The sequence below is a fragment of the Cebus imitator genome, unplaced genomic scaffold (assembly GCF_001604975.1).
Source record: "Cebus imitator isolate Cc_AM_T3 unplaced genomic scaffold, Cebus_imitator-1.0 Scaffold319, whole genome shotgun sequence".
NCBI classification, from domain to species: Eukaryota; Metazoa; Chordata; class Mammalia; order Primates; family Cebidae; genus Cebus; species Cebus imitator.
Window position 1 is genome coordinate 1131756 of NW_016107634.1, and position 27062 is coordinate 1158817.

At 39.2% G+C, this 27062-nt stretch overlaps 1 protein-coding gene across 2 annotated transcripts in view; it reads left to right on the forward strand.

Annotated features, from left to right (window-relative positions):
- DGKI (diacylglycerol kinase iota) overlaps positions 1-27062 on the forward strand; it is a 450254-nt gene that overhangs the window by 205421 nt on the left and 217771 nt on the right. For both annotated transcript variants that reach the window (XM_037729856.1, XM_017504298.2), the window contains exons 7-8: positions 17619-17690; positions 21514-21630. In XM_037729856.1, the coding sequence (XP_037585784.1) occupies positions 17619-17690; positions 21514-21630 (189 nt within the window). The remainder of the gene's footprint in view (positions 1-17618; positions 17691-21513; positions 21631-27062) is intronic.

Genomic DNA, 27062 nt, shown 5'->3' on the forward strand with positions numbered 1-27062 from the left:
CATAGGGAAGGAGTGAAAAATAATTGCTTCATTTAGCAAAACTTTTCTCTTTTTTTTTTCACAACTGATGTCTTGCAAACTTTACAGATTTTTTTTGGAAGTGTTTGTGGTTAAAGAGTGTTTGTGGTTTTAATTTCTACTTTTAAAATCAACAATAAAATGATGTTTGGACTAATTTTCTCTTGAGCCTTAAATACGTATTTGGCTGAGTAGGTGTGGCTTTAACAGAGATCAGATGAGACAAATCATGATTTAATTGCTCAGTTCCTTTAGTTAGCTGAATGCCTCAGGCTACCAAGTTTATAACCCTTCTGGAGTTTTTCATTGTCATTCATAGTACTGTATTACATAAGAGTCAGGGTCAAGGCAGAAAAGAGACGAAATGCTCACGTTCAAATTATGTAATTTGACAAGAGTTTAAGGAAGAAAATATTTAAATTGTGTGAAAAGCATAAGGGGGAACCACAGGAAACAGTGGAGAATACTGTGACTAGCAGTGTTAAGGAGCTATGGTCAAGCCAAGTCTGAAGAGGTGAGGAGATGGAGAGGACCCCTTCCCAGGAGCTGCAATCATTAGTCACAGGACTCAGCCAGCCTGTGGTGACCTACAGGCTGGAGAAATAAACCGACGAAACCTACCTTCAATTTCTAGTGGCGAAACCCATCAGAAACCAGAGCAGAAGGGATTCGTTGATGCAATCTGTAAAAGCCAACTCTTTACAATGAGTCATTGAGTGGAGGAGGATGGAGAGTAGAACTGGAGAGGCAGATGGAATTGATCTAGCACATATTGTTTAATGCAAACCTGTATTCAATCAATGGTTAGAGGCAGAATGCATTCTTATACAGTAAACATGTCTCAGATCTTCACTAGATCTACACATTGCATTCATTTGATCAAAATTTAGAAAACACCAAGTTGTCTGTAGTACTTCAAAAAATCTATATGCAAAAAAGTATAGTAATAATTATGGCTACTTTGACTCATTTTTTGAAGGAAACAAGCATCCAAACCTAGCATTATGTTTGTAAATCACAACTTGAAAGCTTATCTTGTTTCTTCATCTGTAAAAGTTATAAAAATAAACAAGGTAACATTTTAAAAATCAAAATTTAAAAATTTCAAACATCAATTCTTGAAAGCAGTTTTAAATGCAGCATATGCATTGAGGTTCCCTTATCTGAAACGCTTGGAACCAGATTTTTGGATTTAGATTTTTTTTTTCAGATTTTGGAATAGTTACATATACTTAAGATATCTTGGGAATGAGACCCAAGTCTAAATATGAAATTCATTTATGTTTCATATCGCACCTTAAACACAGAGCCCGAAGGCAATTTTATACAATATTTTAAATAATCTTGTGTATGAAACAAAGTGTTTACTATGAGCTGTCATACGAGGTCAGGTGTGAAGTTTTCCACTTGTGGCATCATGCTGGCACTCAAAAGGTCCCAAAATGGGGATATGGTCCCAAAATGTTCCAGGTACATAACGAAATGACCCCTTTGTCCCCTGTTCATATGATCCTCAGAGACAAATGGCTTCCATCTTTCTCTCTCACTTCCTCAGCAGAGCTGATTCTGCTTCTACATATTTATCCTCCTCCTTGTGGAATCTGGCCCAAGTCACGTGTCTCATGATAAATCTGCGGCTTTGATTCCAGTCTTTTTATGGGACTGATCTCATCACGTATTTCATATGTTCTTGCTCTCTCTTTGTTGCTGGGTTTGATTGAAGGATAAACTAGATATTAGCAAGTAAAAACATTTTATCAAAATGACTACTTTAAATATAGTAATTTAGGCATAGATGAACACACAATCAGAAAAGCAAATCCAACCATTCTGGAAATCTTTGTGTTCTTCTCCTATTTAGAATTACTGCCAGATAGATGAGATCATGTATGTAAAAGAGGGTAGAGTAAATGTGCACCTCATATTTGGATGCCAGTTGATGACAGCTAGTTTCTTCATGCAAAGCAGATCAATTATAGGCTATGTACAAATAGCCAAAAAATTTATAGTGTTTTTTAAAGAGAGAAATGACAAATATACTTCTCTGCCTTTTAAATTAATAAGACATATAAAACTGAGAAATTATGAAAACATATAAATGTAACGTAATAAATATCTCTTCATTAAATGTATAATCAACATGTTATAGTTATTTACATATGTATATGTGTATATGTATATCTGTGTGTGTATATATATATATATATGTGTGTGTGTGTGTGTATATATACTTATTCTTGCCAGATAAGAGATTGAAAATTCATAGAAGGGCAAAAATCATTTACACATGTATACATGTGTATATGTGTGTGTACATATATGTCTTTGCATGTACATATGTGTGTGTATGTGTGTATGTGTATATATACACACACACACACACACACATATATATATATATATATATATATACACACACATACCTATATATATATATTCTTGGCAGATAAGAGACTGAAAATTCATAAAAGGGCAAAAATAGAAAAAAGGAAGCATTGGGGAAATGAAAATAATGACATTTAAGAGAAAAATTGAAGGAGGAACATGAACAGAAATGTATATGGAGAGGAAAGAAGGGAGGAAGAGGTGGAAGGTGAGAGACAAAGGGACAGAAATGTCCAGAGAGCCACCAGCAGATGAGGAAGAATATCCGGAGATTGAAACAGGAGTTCTGAAGCCACTAAGCTGATATTTACAAGCTGAACTGTGCCCATTCCTGGGATACCCTGGGTTTCCCTGGGGCAGGCAGATTTGGAAAGGGGTAAGGGAAGCAGTTCCCAAATACTCATTCACCATTTGTTTCTTCCTTAAACCCTGAATCTTACCTGCCTGAGAACACATTTGTGATTCTCTGTGCTGACCTCCCTTTCCAAATTGCCTTTCTTCAGTTAGTTTATGACGGAAAGGATTCTTCTCACTCTTTGCCCCAGGTATAAAAGCATAGGAGGCCAAACAGACATGAAATATTGATATAAAAAAAAAAATCTCCTTTAGTTTAAAAAAAAGAAACAAAATATGATTTCAAAGAAGTGAAAGAAATGTAAAATTCTCTCTTGTTAAAGAAAAAGCATGTTTATGTATTTTTTAAATTGACTACCACAGTGATGAGCAGAGCCAGTCCTTAGTTTGTTTATAATCCAGGCAGAGGAATATGAGCTGAATACCTAGCTGAGAAGCAAAAATCAAGGTTCTACTGATTAATAATTGGAGTTACCACTCCCTATAGGGCAGAGTTAATCCAAAAGTATACCCACAGTTGATTAAACAAGTCAAGTAAGTCCCAAAGAACCTTCAAGTTGGTTAAACAGTTGGTTAGGAAAGTTTTCTTATTTTGATGAGAGTCAGTAAATAGGTATAATTCTTGTTTATTAGTTTCAGCTGGTTAAAAGCAATTTTGGTTAAACACAGCATTCCATTTTGATATCTACTAGGCAAATGTTGAGAGGAAATTTTTCCTTTTACATGGAAAGTGTTTCCTTTTTCATGGTCTTCTCCAATAAAAAGATAGGCATATTATTGCCTTTTCAGATCCAAACCATTATTTTAGCTCACGATTCCCAAGAAGGGGACTCTGAGAGTGAGATTTATGTGCCTGAAGTTTATTGAGTGACCTCAGGAGTGACAGTGGTAGGGAAGTAAAAGCACCAGGGCTGGGTGGAGGGAGGCATTGATCTGTGGTACAGTCACAAGAGAGGCATTAGCCAATTTCACAGGGAACTGGAAGAGGCCTTCAGAGTTGCCTGCTTTGAGGGCTATCTGGGTGAGGGCTATCGCTGGTTGATGTCTTAGTTTTGCTGTAAAGCAATACCTGAAGCTGGGTAGTTTATAAAGAAAAGAGGTTGGTTTGGCTCACAGTTCTGCAGGCTGTACAAGAAGCATGGCACCAGCATCTGGTGAAGTCTTCAGGAAACTTTTGCTCATTGTACAGGGGGAAGGAGGAGCCCAGAGTGTAGAGATCACATGGCAAGAGAGAAAGGAGAGAGGTGCCAGTGTCCCCCAACAATCAGCTCTCACGAGAACTGACGGAGTGAGAATTTACTCATTGCTGTGAGTGCAGCACCATGCCATTCACAGGGGATCTGCCTCCATCACCCAAACACCTCCTAACAGTCCCCACTTCCAACACTGGGGATCAGATTTCAGCCTGAGATCTAGAGGACAGATATCCAAGCTATATCAGGTGACTCTTTTAGGCTCTGGGCAATTCCTGAAGATGGAAGGGTGACTCATTTGAAGACCTTCAGCCTCCAAGACTCCTCTCAACTGGGGGAATGAGAGGAGTGCCTCGGGCCTGATGCAGAGTTATCTGGGTTGAGAGCCACAGTATTCAATACTGTCCATTCCCGGTGCTACTCAGAATCCCTTGTTTTGTATCATACATTTTTAGAACAGCTCTTCCAGGATTCTGGTTGGTTGCATTTCCTGAGAAACATAGAAGAGGAAGGACATGGGATAAACTATAGCCCCCATGGTAGCTACTGGTCTTACATCTGCTACTGATATTCATCATCTCTCTCCTCCACCACTCATCCTGGATTCACCTCACTCTCAACTAGTGTTTCTGGTCTAGGTGACCTCCCTGTCACCTAGACCAGAAGGGGACAAAGACCCTTACCTCTCAACAGTCTGATTCCCTGGTCTTGGCTGCTGCAGTTGTCTATTTATATTAAAATTGTTCATAGCATTACAAAGGATGCCCCAGTGGATTGCCTGGTTACCAGATGTATTCTTCCAGCTTCTATTGTCAGAGAACAGCTAGACCTGTGCCTAACGATCAGGATCAATTACTCTTGCCAGGATGCTAGCTCCTTTCTGTGCCTGCTAGTCTCTTAACACAAAAATCCTGAAGTAACTGGGTGCAGTGGTAGCTTAAGGTTTAAGAGCTTCCTGTTATGCCCCATGGTGAAGAATTTCTCCATCTGGGATTTAGAGCCTCAAAGCCCAGAGCCGTGGGGACCTCCCCAAGGAGGCCACCGTAGGCATAGCCACCACTGCTTCTACTCACTGGTTTCTGTATTTATGTATTTTTGTCATGGAGATAAATCACCATGAAATGATTATAGATTTAGTGAGTATACGTAATGAGTCTGGTGGATGGTGCTCATAGGATATTTTCTCAATGCTGAAGCCAGTGTTATATTTTCAGAAGATTATTCCATCTCTCTGTCAGGCCTGCAGTTTCTGGATGGCGTAGGCTGGGATAGGTCCCGTGGATATCATGGTCCACATGCACACTTCTGCACCTCTATGCTATGAAATAATGTCCTTGGTCCAACACATTGTCGTGCAGGATTCTATGTTCGTGGGTCAGACATTTTGCAAGCCCTGGCGTAGTGGTGCTGATTGAGGCCCTGAAGAAGGGAAAGTTACGCCCATACCCAGAATATGCACTGATTCCAGTCAAGTTGAGTTGCCGTCCCTTCTAAAGTGGAGGAGGTTCATTGTAATGAGTTTGCCTCAAAGAAGCTGGTTGTTCTTTCTGAGGGATGGTGCCATATTGGGTATTCAGCTTTGGTGTCTTTTGCTGATAGGTTAGAAATTCAGCAGTGGCAGGAGCTGGCTCAGTTTTGGTGACTGTACACCCGTGCTATTGGACCTACATATAGCATCCATCACTCCATCATGGGTAGTGCACTTACAAGCCCATTGCACCATCCATCAATGGGATGGCTCATGACACAGTATGGCATCTGCGTTATGTCTAAGTTTTTAGTTTTTAAAAGGGGAATGCTCTGGTAGGAATTAATGTGCAATATCAGCATTCTTCACTCTTTGCACTTACTTTCTTATGTTCCTCAATATTCTTCTTCCCAAGACCTCCTGTTTTCCTCCAGGGCCCTGGCCAACCAGACATGCCATTTACCACTGCCTGTAAGTCATTGTGTATTCTTATGCCAAGCCATCTCTCTTTTTGCATAAATGGGATGCTTCAGTTGCTCCACGCGATGTTATGCCCATGAGGAGGATTTCTTACTTTTCCTGTCTCTAAGGTGTACTCCTGAGTAGGCTTCAGTGCAGAAGTAGTTTACTTTTGGCCTGAGTGTACATACCCAGTTGATCCGTGCATGAACCAGTCTCAGCATTTTCCTCCTCTTTGAGCTGGTCATTCAGCACTCCCATTTTTCCATGGATGAGTTGAATGAGAGACTTGGTAATGTAATAATAGTGGATACTGTAGGTGACCTGAGCCACCTACTCATGCATGGCTGGTACTGCTTGTTCAGATCTCAGATGGTCCCACTTACTGTAACATTGGATTGAAGCTGGGCTCAATCAACTTTATGGCATAGTGATCTGACAGAACTCAGCTCATGACACCTGGTGATTCACAGACAGGTATTCCTCCACCAGGGCACAGTAGCCTGCCAGAAAATACTTTTGAAAGGTATATAGTTCCCTCTTGCAGATACCACAACTTTGTTTCAGAATCCTAGAGCTTATGTTGCTTTTCCTGTTTGTGCTTGCTATAAACACTACAGGGCATCTTTTTCCCTTCTCTAAACTTCTAATCACATGGAGTAACAGGGAACCTTTCATTACAGGCCTGACCTGGTGCGACACTGTTTCCTGCACCATTCTAAGCTGGCAGCATTTAATGTCCTCTAATAAATTGATCACATTTCTAAATGTGGAATATACTGCCTCCAGAACCCAGAAAGGCCAATAAAGTGCCGTGCTTCATTCTTAGTAGTTACAATTATGAAATGCAATATTTTTTTCTTTAGATTGGAGAGGATATTCTAGTATACCTTGGACCACTGAACCGTAGAAGCTTCATTGACAGGTGGGACCCCTGACTCTTCACAGGGTTTATCTCTCACCTTCTTTCTCACCAGGACCTCCAGTGTACCTCCCACTTCTTGCTCATTTGCTTTAACGTGATGCCACTGATATGGCGGACCAAATGATGTTCTACAGAATGTTCACGCATTCAGGTTCCTTTGCATTATATCAGATAACATTCAGAAGAGTTGAAAGCCCTAGTACATGTCTGTAAAAATGTACTGTTAAAACTGCAAGCAAATGCGAATAGTTTTGAATCCTCCTTTCAGGGAGGGATGAAAAACATTCATTTGCCAAATCAGTGGCCACATGTCATGTACTTAAGGCTGAAATATTCCAAAGTTGGCACAAGGGCTGCAAATAGAGTACACTGGGTTGAATTTGTGATATTCAGGCACCATTCTCCAGTCTGGTTTTATAGGATCTCAACTGGTGAATTAAATGAGGATATGCTGGGGTACACCACCTCTGCTTCCTGCTTCCTTTAGTCTTTAAGGGGGCACTTAGATAATTTTGGAAATATAAACACAATACCATTGTCACAGCTTTTAAAATTAATTCAATATAAATTTAATACCTATGACGTCTTGAAAATGTGGCATTGATTTTGATTTGGTTATGGCTGGAAGGATGGTCTGAGGGTTTCACTTGGGCTTCCTCTTACACAACAGACCAAGAAACCAGTCCTGGGATTGTGCCAGTTTTCACTTACACAACTGATGACAAGGGAAATTCATCCTGATGGATTTGTGGAACCAGTGGACTCTCTGAAAACCAGCCCTGGTCTAGGACTCCTGCTTTTTGTTTGTTTAGCTGGACCTCATGCATATTTATTTATTTATTTATTTATTTTTCTGAGACAGAGTCTCACTCTGTCACCCAGGCTGGAGTGCAGTGGCATAATCTCAACTCACTGCAGCCTCTGCCTCCTTAGTTCAAGAGATTTTCCTGCCTCAGCCTCCTGAGTAGCTGGGACTACAGGCATGCACCATCGCACCCGGCTAGTTTTTTTGTATTTTTTAGTTGAGACAGGGTTTTGCCATGTTGGCCAGGCTGGTCTCAAGCTCCTGACCTTGTGATCTGCCCACCTCGGCCTCCTAAAGTGCTAGGATTATAGGCATGAGCCACCGTGCCTAGCTTGTATCTTTATTGTAATAGAGGACTGTTAGATACCTGGTTCTCTAGGGTACCAGGTGCTGCTTCATACCTAGGGTATACATGTCAACTTGTACATTTGTCCATTGGTCTTTAGAATATTTGGACATTTCTCTCTCCTCAGTGTATAACTACTGAAGTAAATGAATGTAGGTCCTTTCAGTTAAAGACCAGAAAAGTGTTACTATAGACTCTTGCTGTGTTGTAAGATTCTTCTCCTGGGAACTTACCCTTTCCTTCAATCAATGGATTCCATCTTTGAAAACTGGCTTAGGTCGAGAAACAGAGCAAAAGATTATGACTTTTTATTGCAACATCTGCCCTCATCTCTCTCTTGATCATCCATTCTTGGTGTCTTCTGATTCTATTAATTGAGGAATATCTCTTTTATCTGATAATCCATGATAATCCATGAACCACGTCATGCTATGTTAACCATTTCCATAGCTCTCTAGGTCAAGCTCCCTTGGCTACAACTTCAGTCTTACAGTAAGTGCACCCACTTTGTTTTGATGGTTAAGTGCTGTCACATAATCCATATTATTTTAGAATTCTGTAATTCCAATGAATGTCAGAGTGCTCAATCTGTAAGGCATTTCCTAGCATCAGGGCTAACCTATGAGGGAGAGCCACCTCTGAGCTTTCCAACAATGTTGTTACTCTTCTCACTAGCCTGTTTTTTACTTCTTTGGTAAATAGAGTGTCCTTTAGGCCTCTGGCAGATCATAGTCACCTGATGGGCTTTTCAGCTGTATCTTGTATAGCAGCCCTAGCCTGCTCAGTTCTGAGATTTGATTTGCCTCTTCCTCTGTCACAGCAATTCAGGCATTTTTACTTCACTTAACATGGTTCTTTTTTTTTTGCTCAAGTTTTGAAAAGCCACGCCAGTGTTATCATCATCTTCTAGGGTTCTTGATAATGTGTTAAATCCTCTATTGTAGATGAGTGCCCCCACAATGGGAAATTCTTCTTTATCCAGCTCTAAGTACTGCCTTCTTTATTGTTCACCCTCAGGATCCAGTCCCTTGACACTCTCCCATTTCTGCGGGTACACATTGGTTAGGTCCTGCAGCTAGTTCTTTTGAGATGTTATGTTTTTCTCTCTTAGCAGCTTCTTCCCCTGCCCTGATCAGGCACATTGCTCTGGAAAGATTGTTAGATCATTTGAGATACCACCGGGAAGAGGAGATGTAGCAAAACCCTGAAGTGAAGTCAAAACTCTTTCTAGAGAGCAGATTCCTTTCTTTGTCTAAGGCATATATTACATGCTTATATCACCTTGACATAAATTCATGAAGCAAGGAGGGGCACAATCTGAGTAATTCTGGGGAATTTTAAAGTCTCCTTCTCAGTTGTCTGGGAGTTAGTACAGTGAAATAGTCTATGTTTACACAAAAAGGAAGTGTAGCTAATTCTACTAGCGAAAGAGCATTTTCTGCTATCAATGCTCAGGGTTAAGAGTAAAACCAACTATTTCTTGTAATGTCACACCATCAGCAAGATTATCGGTTAGATGGCTTAACTGATTTGTCATTGGTAACTCTGTTAGCATCAATCCTATCTTTCAAAAATATTTAAACTATTTTAACTAGTCTTTTCTTTTTGGTTTTAAAAATCCCTGCTTGGCAAATATTATTGGCATTAAAATGATAATTTTTATTGGTAAGGTTATTAATTATGAGTTAATCAGAGATAGAAATTAATTTTCATGGTTCAGCATTATCATAATTATAGCTAGTTGTATCACTAAGATAATACTTTCATAAAGAAACCTTCCTGGTGTTTTAGGACAAAGATATAAACCCAGCAGGTAAAGGTCCATATATAATTTTGACCTTATTGAATATAACACTATCTGAATAAAGTATTTTTGTCCTAGAATCAGGATAGTCATAGCAATATGAAATATAAATATCATAGCTAAAAATAGTAAATGTAAATTAAAATGTAAATCAGTTGCCATTGTTATAGGTGTCTCTCTCAATTCCAAGGTCTTGGGTTAAGTTGTCTAATTCCATGAAAGCATCTGCTTCTGAAATGAAGATGTCATGGAAGTTATGTGTGTTTTTTTTATACCATATGATACATTTGTGGTAAGAGTTGTTAAGTTGTACTAAGAATCTTGTGCCTTAAATTTTTGATGTTTTTCCCCAGAAAACTGAATGATCTGTAGCTTGTAGCAGGAGCCTTCAGATAAATGAATGGAAAAAGCAAAACCTTTCTCAGGATGATGGGGGTGATTGGCTTTGATTAATAATATATTGTGATTACCAACAATATTAGAATAGAGGAATTTAATAAAATATCAATCTATCGGCATGAATCCATGGTTCCCTGGGATAAGAAAATATTATGGACAATAAGGGCACTGAAAAACTTTCAGAGCCTTTTATTAAATCCATAAATGGTACTGTAATTAAATCGAGGAGACAAGCATTTAGATTTTTCAAAGATGATTTTAATAAAATAACTATCTAGAGTCACATAACTTTTAGAACTGTCAAAAATTATAAAGATATTGTTTATTATAATCCAATATATGTTTACATTTTGAAGATCTTAAGTATTTATAACAATTTTAACTTAAGACTAGTAAAATTTGTATAGAAAATTTAGGAAATTCAGATAACTTAGGTTTTCTGTGAGTACATAAACTCTAGTTTTACAAAATCTAGAATACTATGTTACCATTTTTACACTGTGGGAAAATTAAGTAAAAGGCATATTATCAAACCAGCCTAATTTTCAAGGATTCACATTAATCATGTTACCAGGCAAGGGTACACATACACGTATCTGTGAAAAGCTGGGCTGAATAATTTGTTGAAGGGAAAAGCCAATAATTTGTGTATGTATTAGGGTTTTGGTTTTTGGTGGGTTTTACTAGTTATAGACTGAAGGCTACACTCTGGACGAGATGGAAATAGTCTATAAGTCAGTAGATAGTTGGTTAAAACAAATGCCACTTTTAATCAGTCAAAAAAGTTTTCAATTAGGTTGGTGTGGGTCTGTACCTGGGTTGAGTGAAGGTCTCAGTTGCGTATCTGCTTCTACTTGTGAGATGCCTCTACTGGTGAGATGCCGAAACATCACAGTTGCTTATCAACTTTGGTGGGTTGAAAATGGTTACATTGAAACCCCACAACCAGTCTGAGGTCTTCTAGCAAAGTGAAAATGGAAACATTTTCTTTTATACTAGTGAGTACCAAATCACTATGTTATTCTGTCCCATAGGCTACCTTTATAGGTGGTCTAATAGTTTTATTTTAAAATTTTAGTCTTATTTTGCTAGAAATTTAACTTTGCCATTATTTAAAGATATGATGAAGATTTTAGAAATGAAATATAAAATGTGTAAAAGTACTTTTAAAAAAAATCATAGGTAGTATTTGTGCAGAAATGTTTGGAGTTCTGTGTTTTAAGATAAATATTAATGAAAGCAAATTGAGTCAGTCTAATTTGATAATTCCATGGATTTGTCCTTTGTAATACTTTATGAGCCTTGAACATGCTAGTGGATATGGAGAGGTTTATTTTGTTGTTTGAAGTTTTGGAGGCAGGAGGAATATTAGCTCTTGTGTTGGATCGAATCAGCCCATGGTCAGAGTATTCTCTCACCCCTAACAAAGTTAAATACAGACATAATGAAATAAATTCAGCTTATTTTAAGTCAAGCTCTTTTTTTCTAGTTTCAGCCAAGGCTGTAAAACTGAGTGCCAGTTGGTACCTGCCCTAGATGGCAAAAGAAATCAGAAGGCAACAAAGCTTTAGTACTCAAAATAAATCTGGTTTAAACTTTATTCCAAAGGCTCAATTTGATTGAAAAATCTCAAAGAACAGAGAAATGACCTTATTCCTCAATGTTCTTGGTATTTTTAATTCTGAAGTCAGTTGGATCCAAAGCATCTGGCCTCCCATCCTTATTTTCCTCTTTGACAGTGCTGAACTAAACAGCTCTTTAAAAATCATAGAATCAGTTGAACTTCAGTCAGGGCATCTGTCAGTACCATAATAGCAGATTTGGGCCAACATTTAAAAATGAGTAATTTGGAATCTGGTTCTTTTGGCATGCTGAGAGCCTGGCCAATGTCTTCCCATAGCAGGTGGTTTATGGGAACTTGATCCATGAAGGCTCTGATGTGCTTCTATTTAGGTCTCTGCGTTCGATGATAAGCCTGAAGCCATGGTTGCTGTGAGTCTGTGAGACCAGAATCCAAAACAAAGCACAGAGTCGATTACCCCCGGGCTCATTGCCCAGGGTCCCTCTACAATACTGCATAAGCATAGTACCCAGTGCCCCAATCGTGATTGGCCTTGTTGTTTGTTTCTGGTATTACTCTGCCTGTCAGTACCACAGTGAATTGTATCTGTTCTCTCCCAGAAGCCTGAGGGCTAATATTTAGTAGTGAGGTGGGGCTGAATACATTCACCCTGTATCATTAGTAGAGCATCACGTAGTTACATATTAGACACTAGAAAGCTTTCTTAGCAAGATGGTAGAAGAGGTTCCTGTTGATAGATCTTGGCAATAAAAGCACTCCTTAGTTTTATATAAAAACACATTAAATGCACAAATAAGTAAAGTGCTTTAAAGACTTTTTTTTTTGTGTGTGTGTGTGTGTGTCTTTTTTTTTTTTTGAAAGAAAAAGAATAAAGAAAAGAATAAAGGAAAGGAAGAAAGAGGAAGAAGAAGAGGGAGAGAGAACAGGGGTGTTGCTTTATTGCCCGGGCTAGAATGCAGTCTAAAACTGGGAATGCCTGTAATTGTGTTTAATAATAGAGACATTAAAAAAAAAAGAGGGAAGAAAATAATTAACAAGCAGCCAACCAATATTTCATTTAAACCTGTAAATATGTGTGATGTAGTACTGATAAGAGTGTATATTTTGTGTATTTAAAGTGGAGAGTTCTATGAATGTTAATTAAGTCTACTTGTTCCCGATTTGAGTTCAAGTCCTGAATATCGATGTTAACTTTCTGTCTCATTGATCTATCTAATATTGATGTTGAAGTCTCCCACTATTATTGTGTGGGAGTCCAAGTCTCTTTATAAGTCTTATATATCTGGGTATTTCTGTATTGGGTGCGTATATGTTTAGGATCTTTAGCTCTTCTTGTTACATTGATCCTTTTATCTTTATGTAATATCCTTCTTTGCTTCTTTTGATCTTTGTTGCTTTGAAATCTATTTTATCAGCAAAAATTGCAACGCCTGCTTTCTATGTATTTATTTTAGCTCTCCATTTGGTTGGTAAATTTTTCTCCATCCCTTTGTTTTGAGTCTTTGTGTATCCTTGCATGTGAGATGGATCTGGATGTAGAATACCAATGGGTCTTGGCTTTTTTTTAAATGCATGGCCTCATTTGATGCTTATAACCACTTAGTGTTATAGGAGAGGTTTGTATTATTATTCCCATTTTCACATGAAAGAGGAAGTTAGAAGAGTTAAAGGATTTGCCTAAGATCACTCAGCCAACAAGAAGATCCAAGAACGATTCTGAGCTTTGCCATCTCTCTTCAGCTCCTGTTTGATGCACAGCCATCTGATAGCTAAGTGGAGGGAATGGTGTCCTGCATTTAAGACTTACAATTATACGTTTAAAACCATAACATTTAGCAGACCTCTAGTTATGGCTGCTACTGCTGTCATGCCATGAATTCTACTGTATTGATTTTTAGCCATGCAGCATTTCAGTATTGTAGACTTAAAAATGAATATTGCAATTGTACCATCCCTGCAGTGTCTGTAGGGTTTAGGTTTTTTGTTTTGTTTTGTTTTCAGACAGAGTCTCACTCTGTTGCCCAGGCTGGAGTATAGTGGTGTAATCTTGGCTCACTGCAACCCCCGCCTCCCGGGTTCAAGGGATTCTCCTGCCTCAGCCTCCCAAGTAGTTGGGAACTACACGTGCCCATCACCATGCCCAGCTAATTTTTGTATTTTTAGTAAAGACGGGTTTTCACCATATTGGCTAGGCTGGTCTTGAACTCCTGACCTTGTGATCCGCACACCTCAGCCTCCCAAAGTGCTGGGATGACAGGCACGAGTCACCGTGCCCAGCCTGTAGTGGTTAGTTTTTTTGCCTGGAAGGATGCTGTGAGGAGACATATTTTCAGGTGGCTTGGGTAAGGCTTATAATGTCTGAATAGCATGAAGTTTGTAATTAGATCATGAGAAAGTAGCAGCAACTTTTTGTTCAATTAATTAGAAAATATCATGACATGCCTATGATGTTCAAAGAACTATGCCAAGTTGCTAAGAACTATACAAGGACTGACCCCCTTAAAAGAGCTTATAATTCCTTTGGAGAGATAATACATGTGCACACAAAATAAGCAGCCACATAGGACAGCTAATTTACAATGGCAAGGGTAGATATAGATGGCAAGGCCTGTGTGAGGAGAGATCACGGTGAGTTGAGGGGATTTTGGAAGACTCTTGTAGATTTTTTAGTGGAAGCAACATTTAGATACTGCCTATGAAATGGGGGTAGGTTTCTAGAAGGTATGTTGAGAATGAGAAAAGAGCCAAAAATAAATAAATAAAGTAAAAGAACTATGAAAGAATAAAGCATATTGTGGATATAAGTAGACCTGTCTCATTATGGACGGGAATTTATAATACAAAGTGGAAGACAGATGTTGAAAAATTGATGGAAAGATTATGGGTGGCATGAAGAGTTTATTCTGTTAATCTGTAAGGAATGAAGTGTCATTTAAGTATTTTGAATGGGAGGCAGAAACTTAGAAAGCATCATTTTACCTGGTGGCAGTGCCCAGGATAGAGTGAGGAATAAAGGGAGAAGCAGACTGTCAGTGAAGGGACAACTTAGAAAATGGAGCAAAAATCCAGATGGGAGGTGACCATCAGCAGAGTGTAATACTGAGCTGGACAGAGACACTTGGGTCATACCTTAGCTTCTGCTGCTCTTTTCTTCCTTCACACAGTAGTCACAAAGTGTAGCCGTAGCTCTCAAGAGGAATTTTATCTATCTCTTTTTTGTTCTCTGAAAAATGGCTTGGGGGATTATGAGGACATTTTCAAATGGCTGCAATGTGAAGTCATTTCTGCAGTTTTGGTGCCATCTTATTTCATATTGAACAGTTTGGCATCATCTTTGAAAAGACCTGCATACCTAACCCTTTGGCTCCCTAGACTCTGTGTCCTCTTGTAAGCTATTCCTGTTAGGCAGTTGCAACTCTCAGGTGCTGGGGGCTGTGGGGGCTGTTGCTGGCCCTGCAATAGTAAACACATGGACATCAAACCTGATGCAGTGCTTAAGTCCATGTGTGTGTGTGACACATGCACTTTTTCTCTTGGGGAAAAGATACTGTCATTGACAGAAGAAGAAATAGCAAGAGTCATTATCTGGGAGAAGAGGAGCATATCAGGGGTCCTTAAGACCACCCCAGGTTCAGTGATTCACTAGGAGGACTCACAGGACTCAGCCTATAGTGCTAACATCTATAGTTTATTACAACACAAAGATAAAAAGTGAAATCAGCAAAGGGAGGCGCTCATGGAGCAAAGTCTGGAGGAGGCCAGGCACAGGCTTTTAAGAGTTCTCTCCCAGCAGAGTCACACAGGATGCGCTTAATTCCTCCAGCAATGTACTGTGACACACATGTGGAAGGAATATTGTCAATTGTCTACCTGTTGAATTACAGACTCAGTGTCCAGAGTTTTTATTGAGGTCTTTTCACATAAGCACCCTCTGCATTGCACATAATAAAATTCCAGACTTTCAGAGGAACAGCAGATACTCAGCATAAACTACATTGTTTGTGCAAAAAGTTTCTTTTTTTTTTTTTTAATTTTTAATATAGAGATAAGGTCTTACTCTGTTGCCTAGGTCTGTCACAAACTCCTGGCCTCAAGCAAACTGCCTACCTCAGCATCCCAAAGTGCTGGAGTTACAGGCATGAGGCACTGTGCCCAGCCTGTGCAAACAGTTTAGGCCCAGTGAGACACTCTTAACTGTGCTGGGAATTGGAGAACCCTCCTGAAATCCAAGTTCCCAGATGCCAACCAAGGACAAAACTTGCAAGCAGCTTTTCTTTTCTTTGTATTTTTTAATTATTATTATTTTTTGAGACTTAATCTTGCTCTATCAGCCAGGCTGGAGGGCAGTCGCACAATCTCGGTTCACTGCCACTTCCATCTCCCGGGTTCAAGTGATTCTCCTGACTCAACCTCCTGAGTAGCTGGGATTATAGGCACGTGCCACCACACCCAGCTAAGTTTTGTATTTTTAGTAGAGATGGGGTTTCACCATATTGACCAGGCTGGTTTTGAACCCCTGACCTCAGGTGATCCTCCCATTTCAGCTTCCCAAAGTGCTGGGATTACAGGTGTGAGCCATCACCCCCGGCCGCAAGCAGTCTTTCTAAGGAGTCTCAGGCTTGCTATGTTAACTTTTTTCTGCAGAAGGAGTGAAAATATCACTTAGATTTTTGAGAATGAGATATTGATGGATACATTTTTTTAAAACCCAGGAGAGTCTGATGTTAACATCATGTCTCTGAAAGTGGTATTTGAGGTTGGAGCAAAAATAGTGAAACCAGTCCTGGTCTTCTGTGCACATACAGATGACTGGAGAGGCGGAAGAGAACTGGAATGGTGTATTAGGAAATCAAGAGAGAAGAGAGGCTCAAAAGGAGAAAATGCCCAGTGGCATACAAAGTACTGCAGATGGGCAGGGATTATGGGCACAGAAAAATGCCACTGGGACATCATTTAATAATGTGGTAATTGATTTTCAACTTAAAATTGTCTGTACATCTTAAGCAAGATTTATTTAGCCAGTGCTTTGGATAGCTTTCCTGGCTATTACATCTTTCTGTTTTCTTTTGATCACCTTACAAAAGCTCCATTTTAACATTTTTTCTGGTTGCTTTGAAATTTTTGTTTGGGTTTAAATTTCACAGGCAGAGGGAAATGGATGAGCTTTGGGAAGGCTAAAAAAATTCTTTGAGCAATACTACATACTTCTCTCTGGCCATTATTTAGGGACAGCGGCAGCCAAAATCACCTCCTCCGTTCTTGATAGAAAAGTAATTCAGCTTGTTCCTTTAAGAGGACTGGGTTTACCATTTCGTTGATTTCATTGCTGCTTCCTGATAAAGAATAAACATTAAAAGCTGCTTGTTTTGAGTGCAGACATCTCAAGGGGCTTATGAAAGTGGCTGAATTTACTACTATACCCTTGGACTTCTCCCAGACCCTGACTTCTAGTTATTGTCTCTCTGATATTTCATTTCTTTTTTTCTGGGTTCTTAGGTGATGAAGTTGTACAGAACCTCTGAGATGAATGATTATTGTTATACAGCACCATGTGAACCAATAGTGGCTTTTCCTTTGCTTATAATAAAAATATATCAGAACTACATTTATTTTTTCATAAAGCTTTTTTTGGTGTGTCCGACTTTGAGTAGTTTGTGGTCTAAGAAATACCAGCACCTCCTCTCTCTCACACTCAAAACGCTTCGGGCATAGTCACTGCAAGCAGAAAGTGGAGAGTGTGGTGCTCCATGTGGCATTTGCAGTTCTCCTCACCTTCAGTGACAGTTCTGGTCTTAGTCACTTCACTGAACTTCAGGAGGGCAAATGTGTGCTGTAACTGAGGTGGTTTTAAATTCTCTGTCTCTTGTCCTAATATCCCAGGGCTTCCAGCAAAAGTTCTCCTTCCACAGTAAAGAGATTGTGGCTATCAGCTGTTCCTGGTGCAAGCAGGCGGTAAGTTTGACATGGAATAAAGCAATGGCTCATGTTTTGTCAAAATATGCTTATGTCATTACTTGAGTTCCTTCCGTAAATAGAAGGCATTCCTAATTTAATGTATTGCTTTTCTCATATAGGGCCCTTGGAGTAAGAAAGACAAACTGAAGCTATGGAACAATAGTGTAGATGAGCTGGGATACACTAGAGAGAGAAATTAACTTCTGTATTTTATATACATTGAGATTTGGAGTCAAAGACTAGAAAATCCTCCCCTAATTCTAATACTGGGACTAGAGTTGAGGGCTTCTCACTCCTAGATCACATTATCCCCCCGACCCCATGCCTCTGTATTGTTGAGAACTCCTCCTATGGTAGGAAGGTGCAACATTAGAAGCAAAGACATGTGTGACATAAGAGGTGTCCCACCAACACAGGTGGACAGGAATCCTGGTTCTTCTGGTTTTAATGTGCGTGAATTTTTATTTTGGGGCTAAGTGTGAGGACAAGAAGAGTGGTTCTTGTATGCTTTTTTAGGTTTGGATGTTGTCTGTATGCTCATTGAAATGTAGCTTTTTCTCACATTTGAACATATATATGCATTAGGATCTGATGGTAATGTCCCTATTTACTTTTCTTCATCTACCTTTTTTTCCCACTTTACTTGGAGCCTAATTCCTCTGTCTCTACCAGATGCTACATTTTCTTATTTGTTTGCCAGTGTGCCTGTTCTTTCTTTTACCGGATAACGTATAGTCTAACCCTGGTATTGGCACACTACAGCTCATAGGTCAAGCCTGGCTGCCGTCTATTTTTGTAAATAAAGTTTCATTGGAATGTAGCCATGCCCAGTTACTTCTATATTGTCTGTGGCTGTTTTTGCATTTATATATTGTCTACAGGTGCTTTCATGCTACGGTGGCAAAGCTGAGTAATTGCAACAGAGGCAGATGGTCCCATAAGCCTAAAATATTGACTCCCTCTGCCTTTATAGAAAAAGTTTGCAGATGCCTGCTATAATCTCTCAATCTCCCTATTCTTTTGAATAAGTTGGAATATGTAATCCCTTCCTTGCACAGGGGACCTGCAAAGAAAAGGCTGTGGTGTTTTGGTGAGGTTAAAGGTTTGCAGAAAACTCATACCACTACACACATCATGCTAAACTAGCCACACAGGCCGTAGGGCTGGCACAGACTCATTTAGTTGAAACATACGAAATTGACATTTCATGGGTGAAAACCATTTAAATGTTGGCAGTTCATGCAGTTTAATCAAATAGTATTCCTACCCCCTACATGTCAGAAGAACCTGCTGTCACTAGCTAGGAGTGCAGTGGTCTGGAAAGCTCAGTGTTGCTGCATCACGATCCTGACATATTTTTTATTCCTGACATTTTCATTTATTTTCAGTTACTTGTTACACAAATAATTATTGCACATCTGTTCAAGAATGTGTGCACAAATATAAGACCATCCTAGTTCTTGAATGAAAGTCTATACCATCAAGGCAATATCTCCATTTGCAGTCCAGGGTTCCCCAGTGCTACTACCTTTGCTCCTGGGTTTCCTATCCTGGTGGGGCAGCCTCCTGGGCAGTGGTGTGCTAGGACAGGCTGCATCTGCTCCCACCTTGTGCAGCCACCAGGCTGTCTCTCCAGGTTCAATTAATTTGGAAACTCAATTCCACTTGAACATGTGTGCTTTTTCTGTTAACCTATGGTCCACTGAATCACGACAAAGGACAGCTTTCACCTGACCATGGTGGTACAGCTTTGGTCAGCTCCACCTATCTTTGAATTTCCCAATTTCCCATATTGTAGAAGGTGATTTTTGCAGGGACGATAGATACAAAAGATTTGAACACAAATTACAGGGGTGATATGTTTTAACAGTCCAGGTCAACTGCTTCTAGGACATTTGATGTCCAACCAAGAAACAAATAAGTGACCCTTAATGGTGCAGGAGAAAGAATATTTTGGGACCTGGGTTTCCTGGGTTGGGGTTTTGATTCCACCATTTAAAAGCTGTGTAATCTTGGATGTACCTCTGAGTCTCTAGAGTGGAGATCACTCAAGTATACATTGAGAGGCTTGACATAGGCAGTCTCCTCGATCCCAAACATTTTAGAAAGGCAGTGGTCATGCATTTGAGAGTTTATTTGAATTGCCAAGAAAAAAAAAAAGAGCAATTTAAAACAATTTTGTATTTTTAAAATACAAAATTATTCAGGCCAGGCGCAGTGGCTCAAGCCTGTAATTCCAGTACTTTGGGAGGCCGAGGCAGGCAGATCATGAGGTCAAGAGATCGAGACCATCCTCGGTAACATGGTGAAACCCTGTCTCTGTTAAAATTAAAAAAAAAAAATTATCTGGGCATGGTGGTGTGCACCTGTACTTCCAGCTATCCTGGAGGCTGAGGCAGGAGAATTGCTTGAACCTGGAAGGCGGAGGTTGCAGTGAGCTGAGATCACGCCACTGCACTCCAGCCTGGTGCCTGGTGACAGAGCGAGACTCTGTCTCAAAAGAAAAAAAAAAAAAAGGTATTCAAATGTTAATAACTTAATAACATTTTCTGGTATATTTGTTTGCAGATCACAAATAACTGGTGGCAGGCAGAATTATTAATTATTTTATTTTATACACAATGGCTTGATTAATAATTAGCCACTAGATCACAGCAGATCTTGAAGACATGCAGAAATGAAGACAAAAACCTCTCTAATGTTATGTAATGTAATTAGGGTGGCCATATTTGCCAGTTTTTTTTGAGACAGTCCTAATTTGTCTTTGTTGTTTCAATGTGATGATTATCAGTGATACTTTTTACTTTTAAAATTGCTCCACTTAAAATGATAAATTATATAGTTATGTGAAGTAAATCTAACAAGAAACTTAAGTTACGTTTTTAAAAATCACCATGATTAAAACTTAAAGCCTGTAATTATTGTGTAATGCTGATTTTAGTTTCCTTTTTTAGAAAAATGAGTGTTATTGCACATCACTGTCACTTTATAGTCACACAAAAGATGGTTGAAAACTTGACTGGTCTGAGGTCACCAGTCTGAGTGTCACTGTTGGGATATAGAGTTAAGACCTTAATACTGTGGTATTGTTATGATTGCTAGCCTATATTCACTTCCTTTCAAAAAAAATCACTTTAGACTTGCCAAGAGTAATAGGCTCATTGTATTTTTTTTTTTTAGCAGCCCTAGACAAACCCAACAGAAGCAATCTCTTTGTACTTTGTTACCTCTGGAATTTTCAGCTCTGTAGAAGAGACATCATGCTTCTCTTCTGCCTTCTCTAAACTGGAAAGACAACCTGGGAGGATTTGTATCTATGATAGGAAAAGGAAAGGCAGGTGGTAGGCACTGCCTTTCTGCCTGTTCATTTCCTTCTCAACATTACCTTAAATCAACCAAATCCATGGCCAGCACAGGTCAAGGGAAATATGTGCGAAAATTTTGTGTGAAATCAGGATTAATAGAACCCTCCAAGACTCTAACACTTTTATGTAAATATTCCATTCAACAATTAGAAAGTTTTAGCAGGCTTCATCCTGCTAGCCCGATTTCTTGTTATCAATGTTATAAGTTTGTAAACCGGAATAAACTCAAAGTCTGGTCTCTAATCTCCTGGGGCAGGCTGGGTGGTGATGAGGAAAGCATGTCCTCCGTGTGTATGTGCCCATTGTGCATGTGTGCATGCATATGTGTTTTTGTGCATGCAATGAGAGTGTGTGTGTGTGTGTGTGTGTGCGCGCGCGTGTATGCATATTTATCCCTTCTTGCTGCAGCATTTCTCTTTGACCAGAATTGTTTACTGGGCTGTTTTTCTCTTCAGTTTCACAATAAGGTGACCTGCTTCATGCTGCATCACATTGAGGAACCCTGCTCCCTGGGGGCTCATGCTGCTGTTATTGTCCCGCCCACTTGGATCATTAAGGTGAAGAAACCTCAGGTAACTGCCAGGACTCTGGTGCTGCTGGGCCAGTGCTGAGAAAAATGAACTGCTGCTTCTTGCTTTTCTCCCGAGACTAGTCTTTGGGTTCTATGACTTCGGTTCACTCATTCCCAAGGCCCTATGCGTAGCTTTCACAGTTCATCCCATTGACCCATCTCTTTCCCGCACTGGGCTCTCTCCTGGAACCAGCCTCCCTATCCTAATGAAATCAAAGTTCTAGAGCAGGAATGTTGCTTCCTCATTCATGTGCTAATGATATTCTTGTTGATAGGTGCTCTCCCAAGTTTCACTGAGTACTAGTGGTAGGTATAGCCGATTCTTATACAACTGTGTTCCTTTCCAGCCTGTGCATTTTCAGAGGGTCTGTGCCAGGGCAAACTGTACAGGCTTCATGGTTTGGTTAAGATTCCTGCCACTTCCAACCTGGAAGGCAGACTGTGAGTCATGACCTTCCTGAATACACAGGCCTGCTTAGAGAGCAACATTCTTTCCTTAAGGGAAAGTAGTATTTATTCTCTTAATATCTAATCTCTTTCTGTGTTCTCCCCAGTGCGCTTCCTGTCCTTGTGAGTCTCTGTTTCAGTATTCAGGGAACCCTTAGTGGTTTCTTGACAAGGTCATAATCTTTGAAATGAAATGTTTCTGCCTTTGTACTGTACATCTTTGACAGTTGGCGTCAAATTCTGGGATGGCAGATTTTTAATGCTATGGGAAGAGAGACTGTACCTCCCTTAGGGTGCAGGCACTTCAGGAAATATGTGTCAAATTCAATACCTTTAAGTGATATGGTATTCCTACTTCCTGTGGTCTGCAGACTCATCATGTAATTCATTCTCGTTGACTCAGGTTTATTTAAAAACTAGTGGATCAGGGATACTGTTTTGCTTTGGGTGTTTTATATAAAGTTTAGCCTCTGTTGATGAGTAATGTTTAGGAATAAAACTATAGTCTATGGAAACCCTTGGGATATTTTTTTCCAGAGGCAAGTATAGTATCTACATATTAAAAAATGAGGAGCCTAGTACTTCATTTTATATTTTAGAACCAAATACCAAGATATGTTAAATGAGCTACCCAAGGTGACAAAACAAATTAAATATAGTATTGCTATTTGAAATTCAAGTGTACTGAATTCCAGTTTTTATTTTTAAATCTCTTTAACGTTTCTACTTCTAAATTTTTTTCTAAAATTTTGTAATCTCTCCAAGGTTTTATATTAAACATTCATTCAGTTAAATCCACAGCTTTCCATTGAAAGCCTCGATTGTCTGAGGACGGCTAGTAGTCATTGTAATAAAATACATGATCCTTACTCTTACGAATCTTATTATAGAGGGGGAGCTTCATTAAGAAGATGGGTTTTGTTCTGCTTTGTAAAAATGGGTGATATTTAGGTCGGTAGAGGAGAGAGAGAGAGTAGCAGGCAGGATAATGGCATACATGCACGGGTACTATGTCCAAAACTATATCCGTGGAATTATGAGTCTAGTTTAACTGAAGTGCAGAGTTTATGCAGAGAGTAGATAGGAGATGAACACACAACTGCTCAGGCCTGACTGTGGAGGGATTTTTTTTTTTTTTTAAATAACCGTGAACTTTATCCTGAAGTAGAAGAGTTCCTTTTAAGCAAAGGAATCATAGAGTAAAATGAAATAGTATTTTAGAAAGAAACAGCTAGCAAGAACGTGTAGAATAACCTAGTGGCGTGGGAATTTGAAAGTCTGCGGACACACCAGTTACGAAAATCAGAGATAATACCAGTGTGTAGGGCAAAGTTTACTTTTCTAAACCTTGAGGAACCGTTTTTCTTATAGAAATTTTCAAGCAAATGAAGAAAGAGAAAAGATGATAACGAATCGTATAGCCACCAGCTTTTCTGCCATTCATCCATCTCCTGCCACATCCTATTTTCATTTTGTGAATTAACCTTTTCCTTTTGAGACTCACATGCAGCTGTAAGAAGTAATACTGAGGAATCACTGGCACCTTTCCAAAGTTTCCCCTCAGTATTGTAGTACAAAATCACAACCAGGATATTGACCTTGATGTGGTCAAGATACAGAACATTCTATCCCCACAAGCCTCCCCTGTGGTCCCTCGTCAGAGCCACATCCGTTTCCTCCTGCCTCACCCCATCTACCCCATCTTCCTGGTAGTGGAACCTCCTCCCTTTTCTTTATTTTGCTGGAATACTTTAAAACAAATCTTAGACAGCATACCGCTTAGTCTGTAAATGCTTCATTACGCTTCCATAAAAGGTAACATTAAAAAAAACCCAAATACCATTATCTCAGTCATATTATGACTTAACATTTTTTCCTGTTGTCTCAAATGTACCTTTTTTTTTTATTATTGTTTTTCAAGACAGAATCCAAAGTTCACAACTGCCTTTTGTTGACCTAGTTCTTAAGTCTCTCTTAATTTAGAACAGTGTCCCCTTTTGTCAGGCCACTTACTTATTGATGAAATTGGATTAGTTTACCCATAGGATTTCCCATATTTTGATTTTGGCTGATTCTTACCATGTATCCAAATTATTTCTCTTATTGCCCATATTTTTTGTAAACTGCTATTTAGACACAAAGACTCAATTATATTTAGGTTTCTTTCTTTCTTTTTTTTTTTTTTTGGTAAAAGGGATACACTGGCAGTGCTGTGTATTTCTATCCTGTTGCCATCACAGGAAAGGATATCAACCATTTCACTCTCAGTGATGCTAAGATACATCAGTGGGTTCAGGAACTGTCATCCCAATGCATCTATCATCAAGTTCACCATCAGCTTTTCATCTATTATCTATCAAAGGTTTTTGCCAAAGTCTATTATTGCATTAGGGGTTGCAAAGAGTCAATTTCCAATTTTTACTCTTTCTAGCTATGATTTTTCTAAAAGAGACCTTTCCTTCATCCCAACAAATACATGACACATGTTTGAGAATTTGCCTTTATTTGTAAGTTTTCAGAATGATAAGCAGATGCCTTAGCAACCTTTATAGGCTGTAGTAGTGCTTTTCTTGGAGAGTATCATTATGAAATTACTTATTATGTTTTTATGTGTTATGTGTTTCTCAATACATTGTCATCATTCTTCTTATGTTCATATTGTTTCACCTCCAACCACTTGTAACCTCTTCCACGTGGTGTCTGTCTCCATTTGTTATGAGCCATGAGGTTTTGAGAGCTTCCTTGGTTTTAGGAACAGTACCATGTCCCAGGATCATTTAATGCATTTCCTGTCCATACCTGGAATCAGCCTTTCTCTAGAGTCTTGGTTACATTTAATGGGATATGGGATTTATAGCTCATAGTCTAGATGCAAAGTCCAAATTCATTATTCAACATGTACCTTTTTATTGCCATCTATGATTCAGGACAATGCAATAATAATAATAATAATAGTAAGAGGAGCTAACATTTATATGTGTGAGGAATATTTTCAGCATTTTACTTTCAGTACCTTATTTTATCATCATAGTACGCTATGAGCAGGTATCCTGTTATGCTCACTCTATAACTGAGGCTTGTGAGGCACAGAGAAGTCAAATAAATTACCCAGGGTCATATAGTTATTAAATAGTTTGAGATGGGACTTGCACCCAGGTATTTTGATTCTGCAAACCAAGCTTCTATTGGTATGCCACACTGCCTCTCAGTCTTTTGGTAACCAAACCTTGGTTACCAAAGCCAACCTTGGTGAATCAGATTTTAAAAATTTTAGTAGTCTTCCCTCATGTGGGCTTCAAAACCATCAGGTAAGTTAGCCAACGAACCATAGTCTATTTAAAAGCTGGTGTATGGTGAGCTTGTGGTGACAATGCAGCAGTGGTCAAGAGCTTTCTGACTTTTGAGCCAATACTACCTGGGCCCATAATAACCTTGCTGTAGCCATTTTACTAATTTATATAATATTGAACAATTAAACTCTTCTGTTGAAACTCTTCCAACACCACTGTTAAATTCTATAGCTATTAAAAAAAAATAACGAGGAAGAAAACAAGGAGAAAAGTCATTGTGTCTGTGATCTGATCATAGATGACAGTAAAAACTATAGTTTATAGTGTGTAGATCATGAGTGGCAAGCTATCAGCCAGGACTTGGAGGTAGATATATGAGGGAATTCATGTAAGACATTGGGAAGTAACTAACAAATGGAGAATTTGGAAGGTAGGTGGAGCATAGCAGAATAAAATGTTTTTCCAAATTTGAGGATTCATATATGTGTATATACACATATATATGTATATGTTTCTATACTCTACTGTACTGCTTCAAAAATAAATAGTAGAGAAGACATTCTTAATTCAGTTAATGTTTATTTAACTACATTCAGAAATGCAGTTGTTTGCAGTAAGAGGTCCAAAGATGAATCAGACCTGATCCATTTCCACAAAGAGTATACTCATTAGTGGGAATATGGCTAGAACTATCTAAGTCACTGGGCAGAGTGTTTGTGGATTTTGAAAGGGGAATTCAGCTGTTTGTAAATCCCTAATGAAAGAGTGCCTCCTCTCTCGGAAGGTTTATGTTTTGGTCAGTGTGCATCTTTGGGAGAAACACACAGGATGCTGAGAGGAAGGGACCAGACAGATTGGTTGAATCAGCCATCGTCAGCATCCAAGGTGGCCTATCTGTCCAAGGTGGAGAGTGGTCAGTGCTACCTAAGATGTATAAACACAGTGTGAATATGAAGCAGGACTGAGAAGTTTCGGTCATGGGGATCGGGGTAGGCTAAATGGAAAATATGCCATTTTTGGTTGGCCTTACAGGATGTAGGCAGTGTCCGTGAAAAGAAGGCTGAAAAGGACAGAAAAGTTGTAATCCCAGCACTTTGGGAAGCTGAGGCTGGTGGATCACGAGGTCAGGAGATCAAGACCATTCTGGCTAATATAGTGAAACCCTGTCTCTACTAAAAATACAAAAAAATTAGCCGGGCCTGGTGGCATGTGCCTGTAGTCCCAGCTACTCTGGAGGCTAAGGCAGGAGAATTGCTTAAACCCAGCAGGTGGAGGTTACAGGAAGCTGAGATCATGCCATTGCACTCCAACCTGGGTGACAGAGTGAGACCCCATCTTAAAAAACAAAAACAAAAATGCTGATAGAACTTACTGAAAACAGTTAAGATGGATCTTTAAATAAAGTCAGCTTTATTTGCGATGTTTGCCTCTAAACAAATGACTCTAGAGAGGAGGAGTAAAGGAAATCTATCCGAGTGTATCATGGTCAGGAGACATGGTTTATAAAGAGTTGGAATTAAACCACATACTTCATTTTTATTGCATGTGCAACTGTGGAATTGGTGGCTGTGTGAAACCTTGATGCTAAAGTGGGTGAGGGCTGCTTGGGTGAATTGCTGGGTTTCATCACCTCATTATTTAGAGAGATGAAGAAGTTATTTTATAGAAATGAAAAGATAATGGAAGGTAGATGATT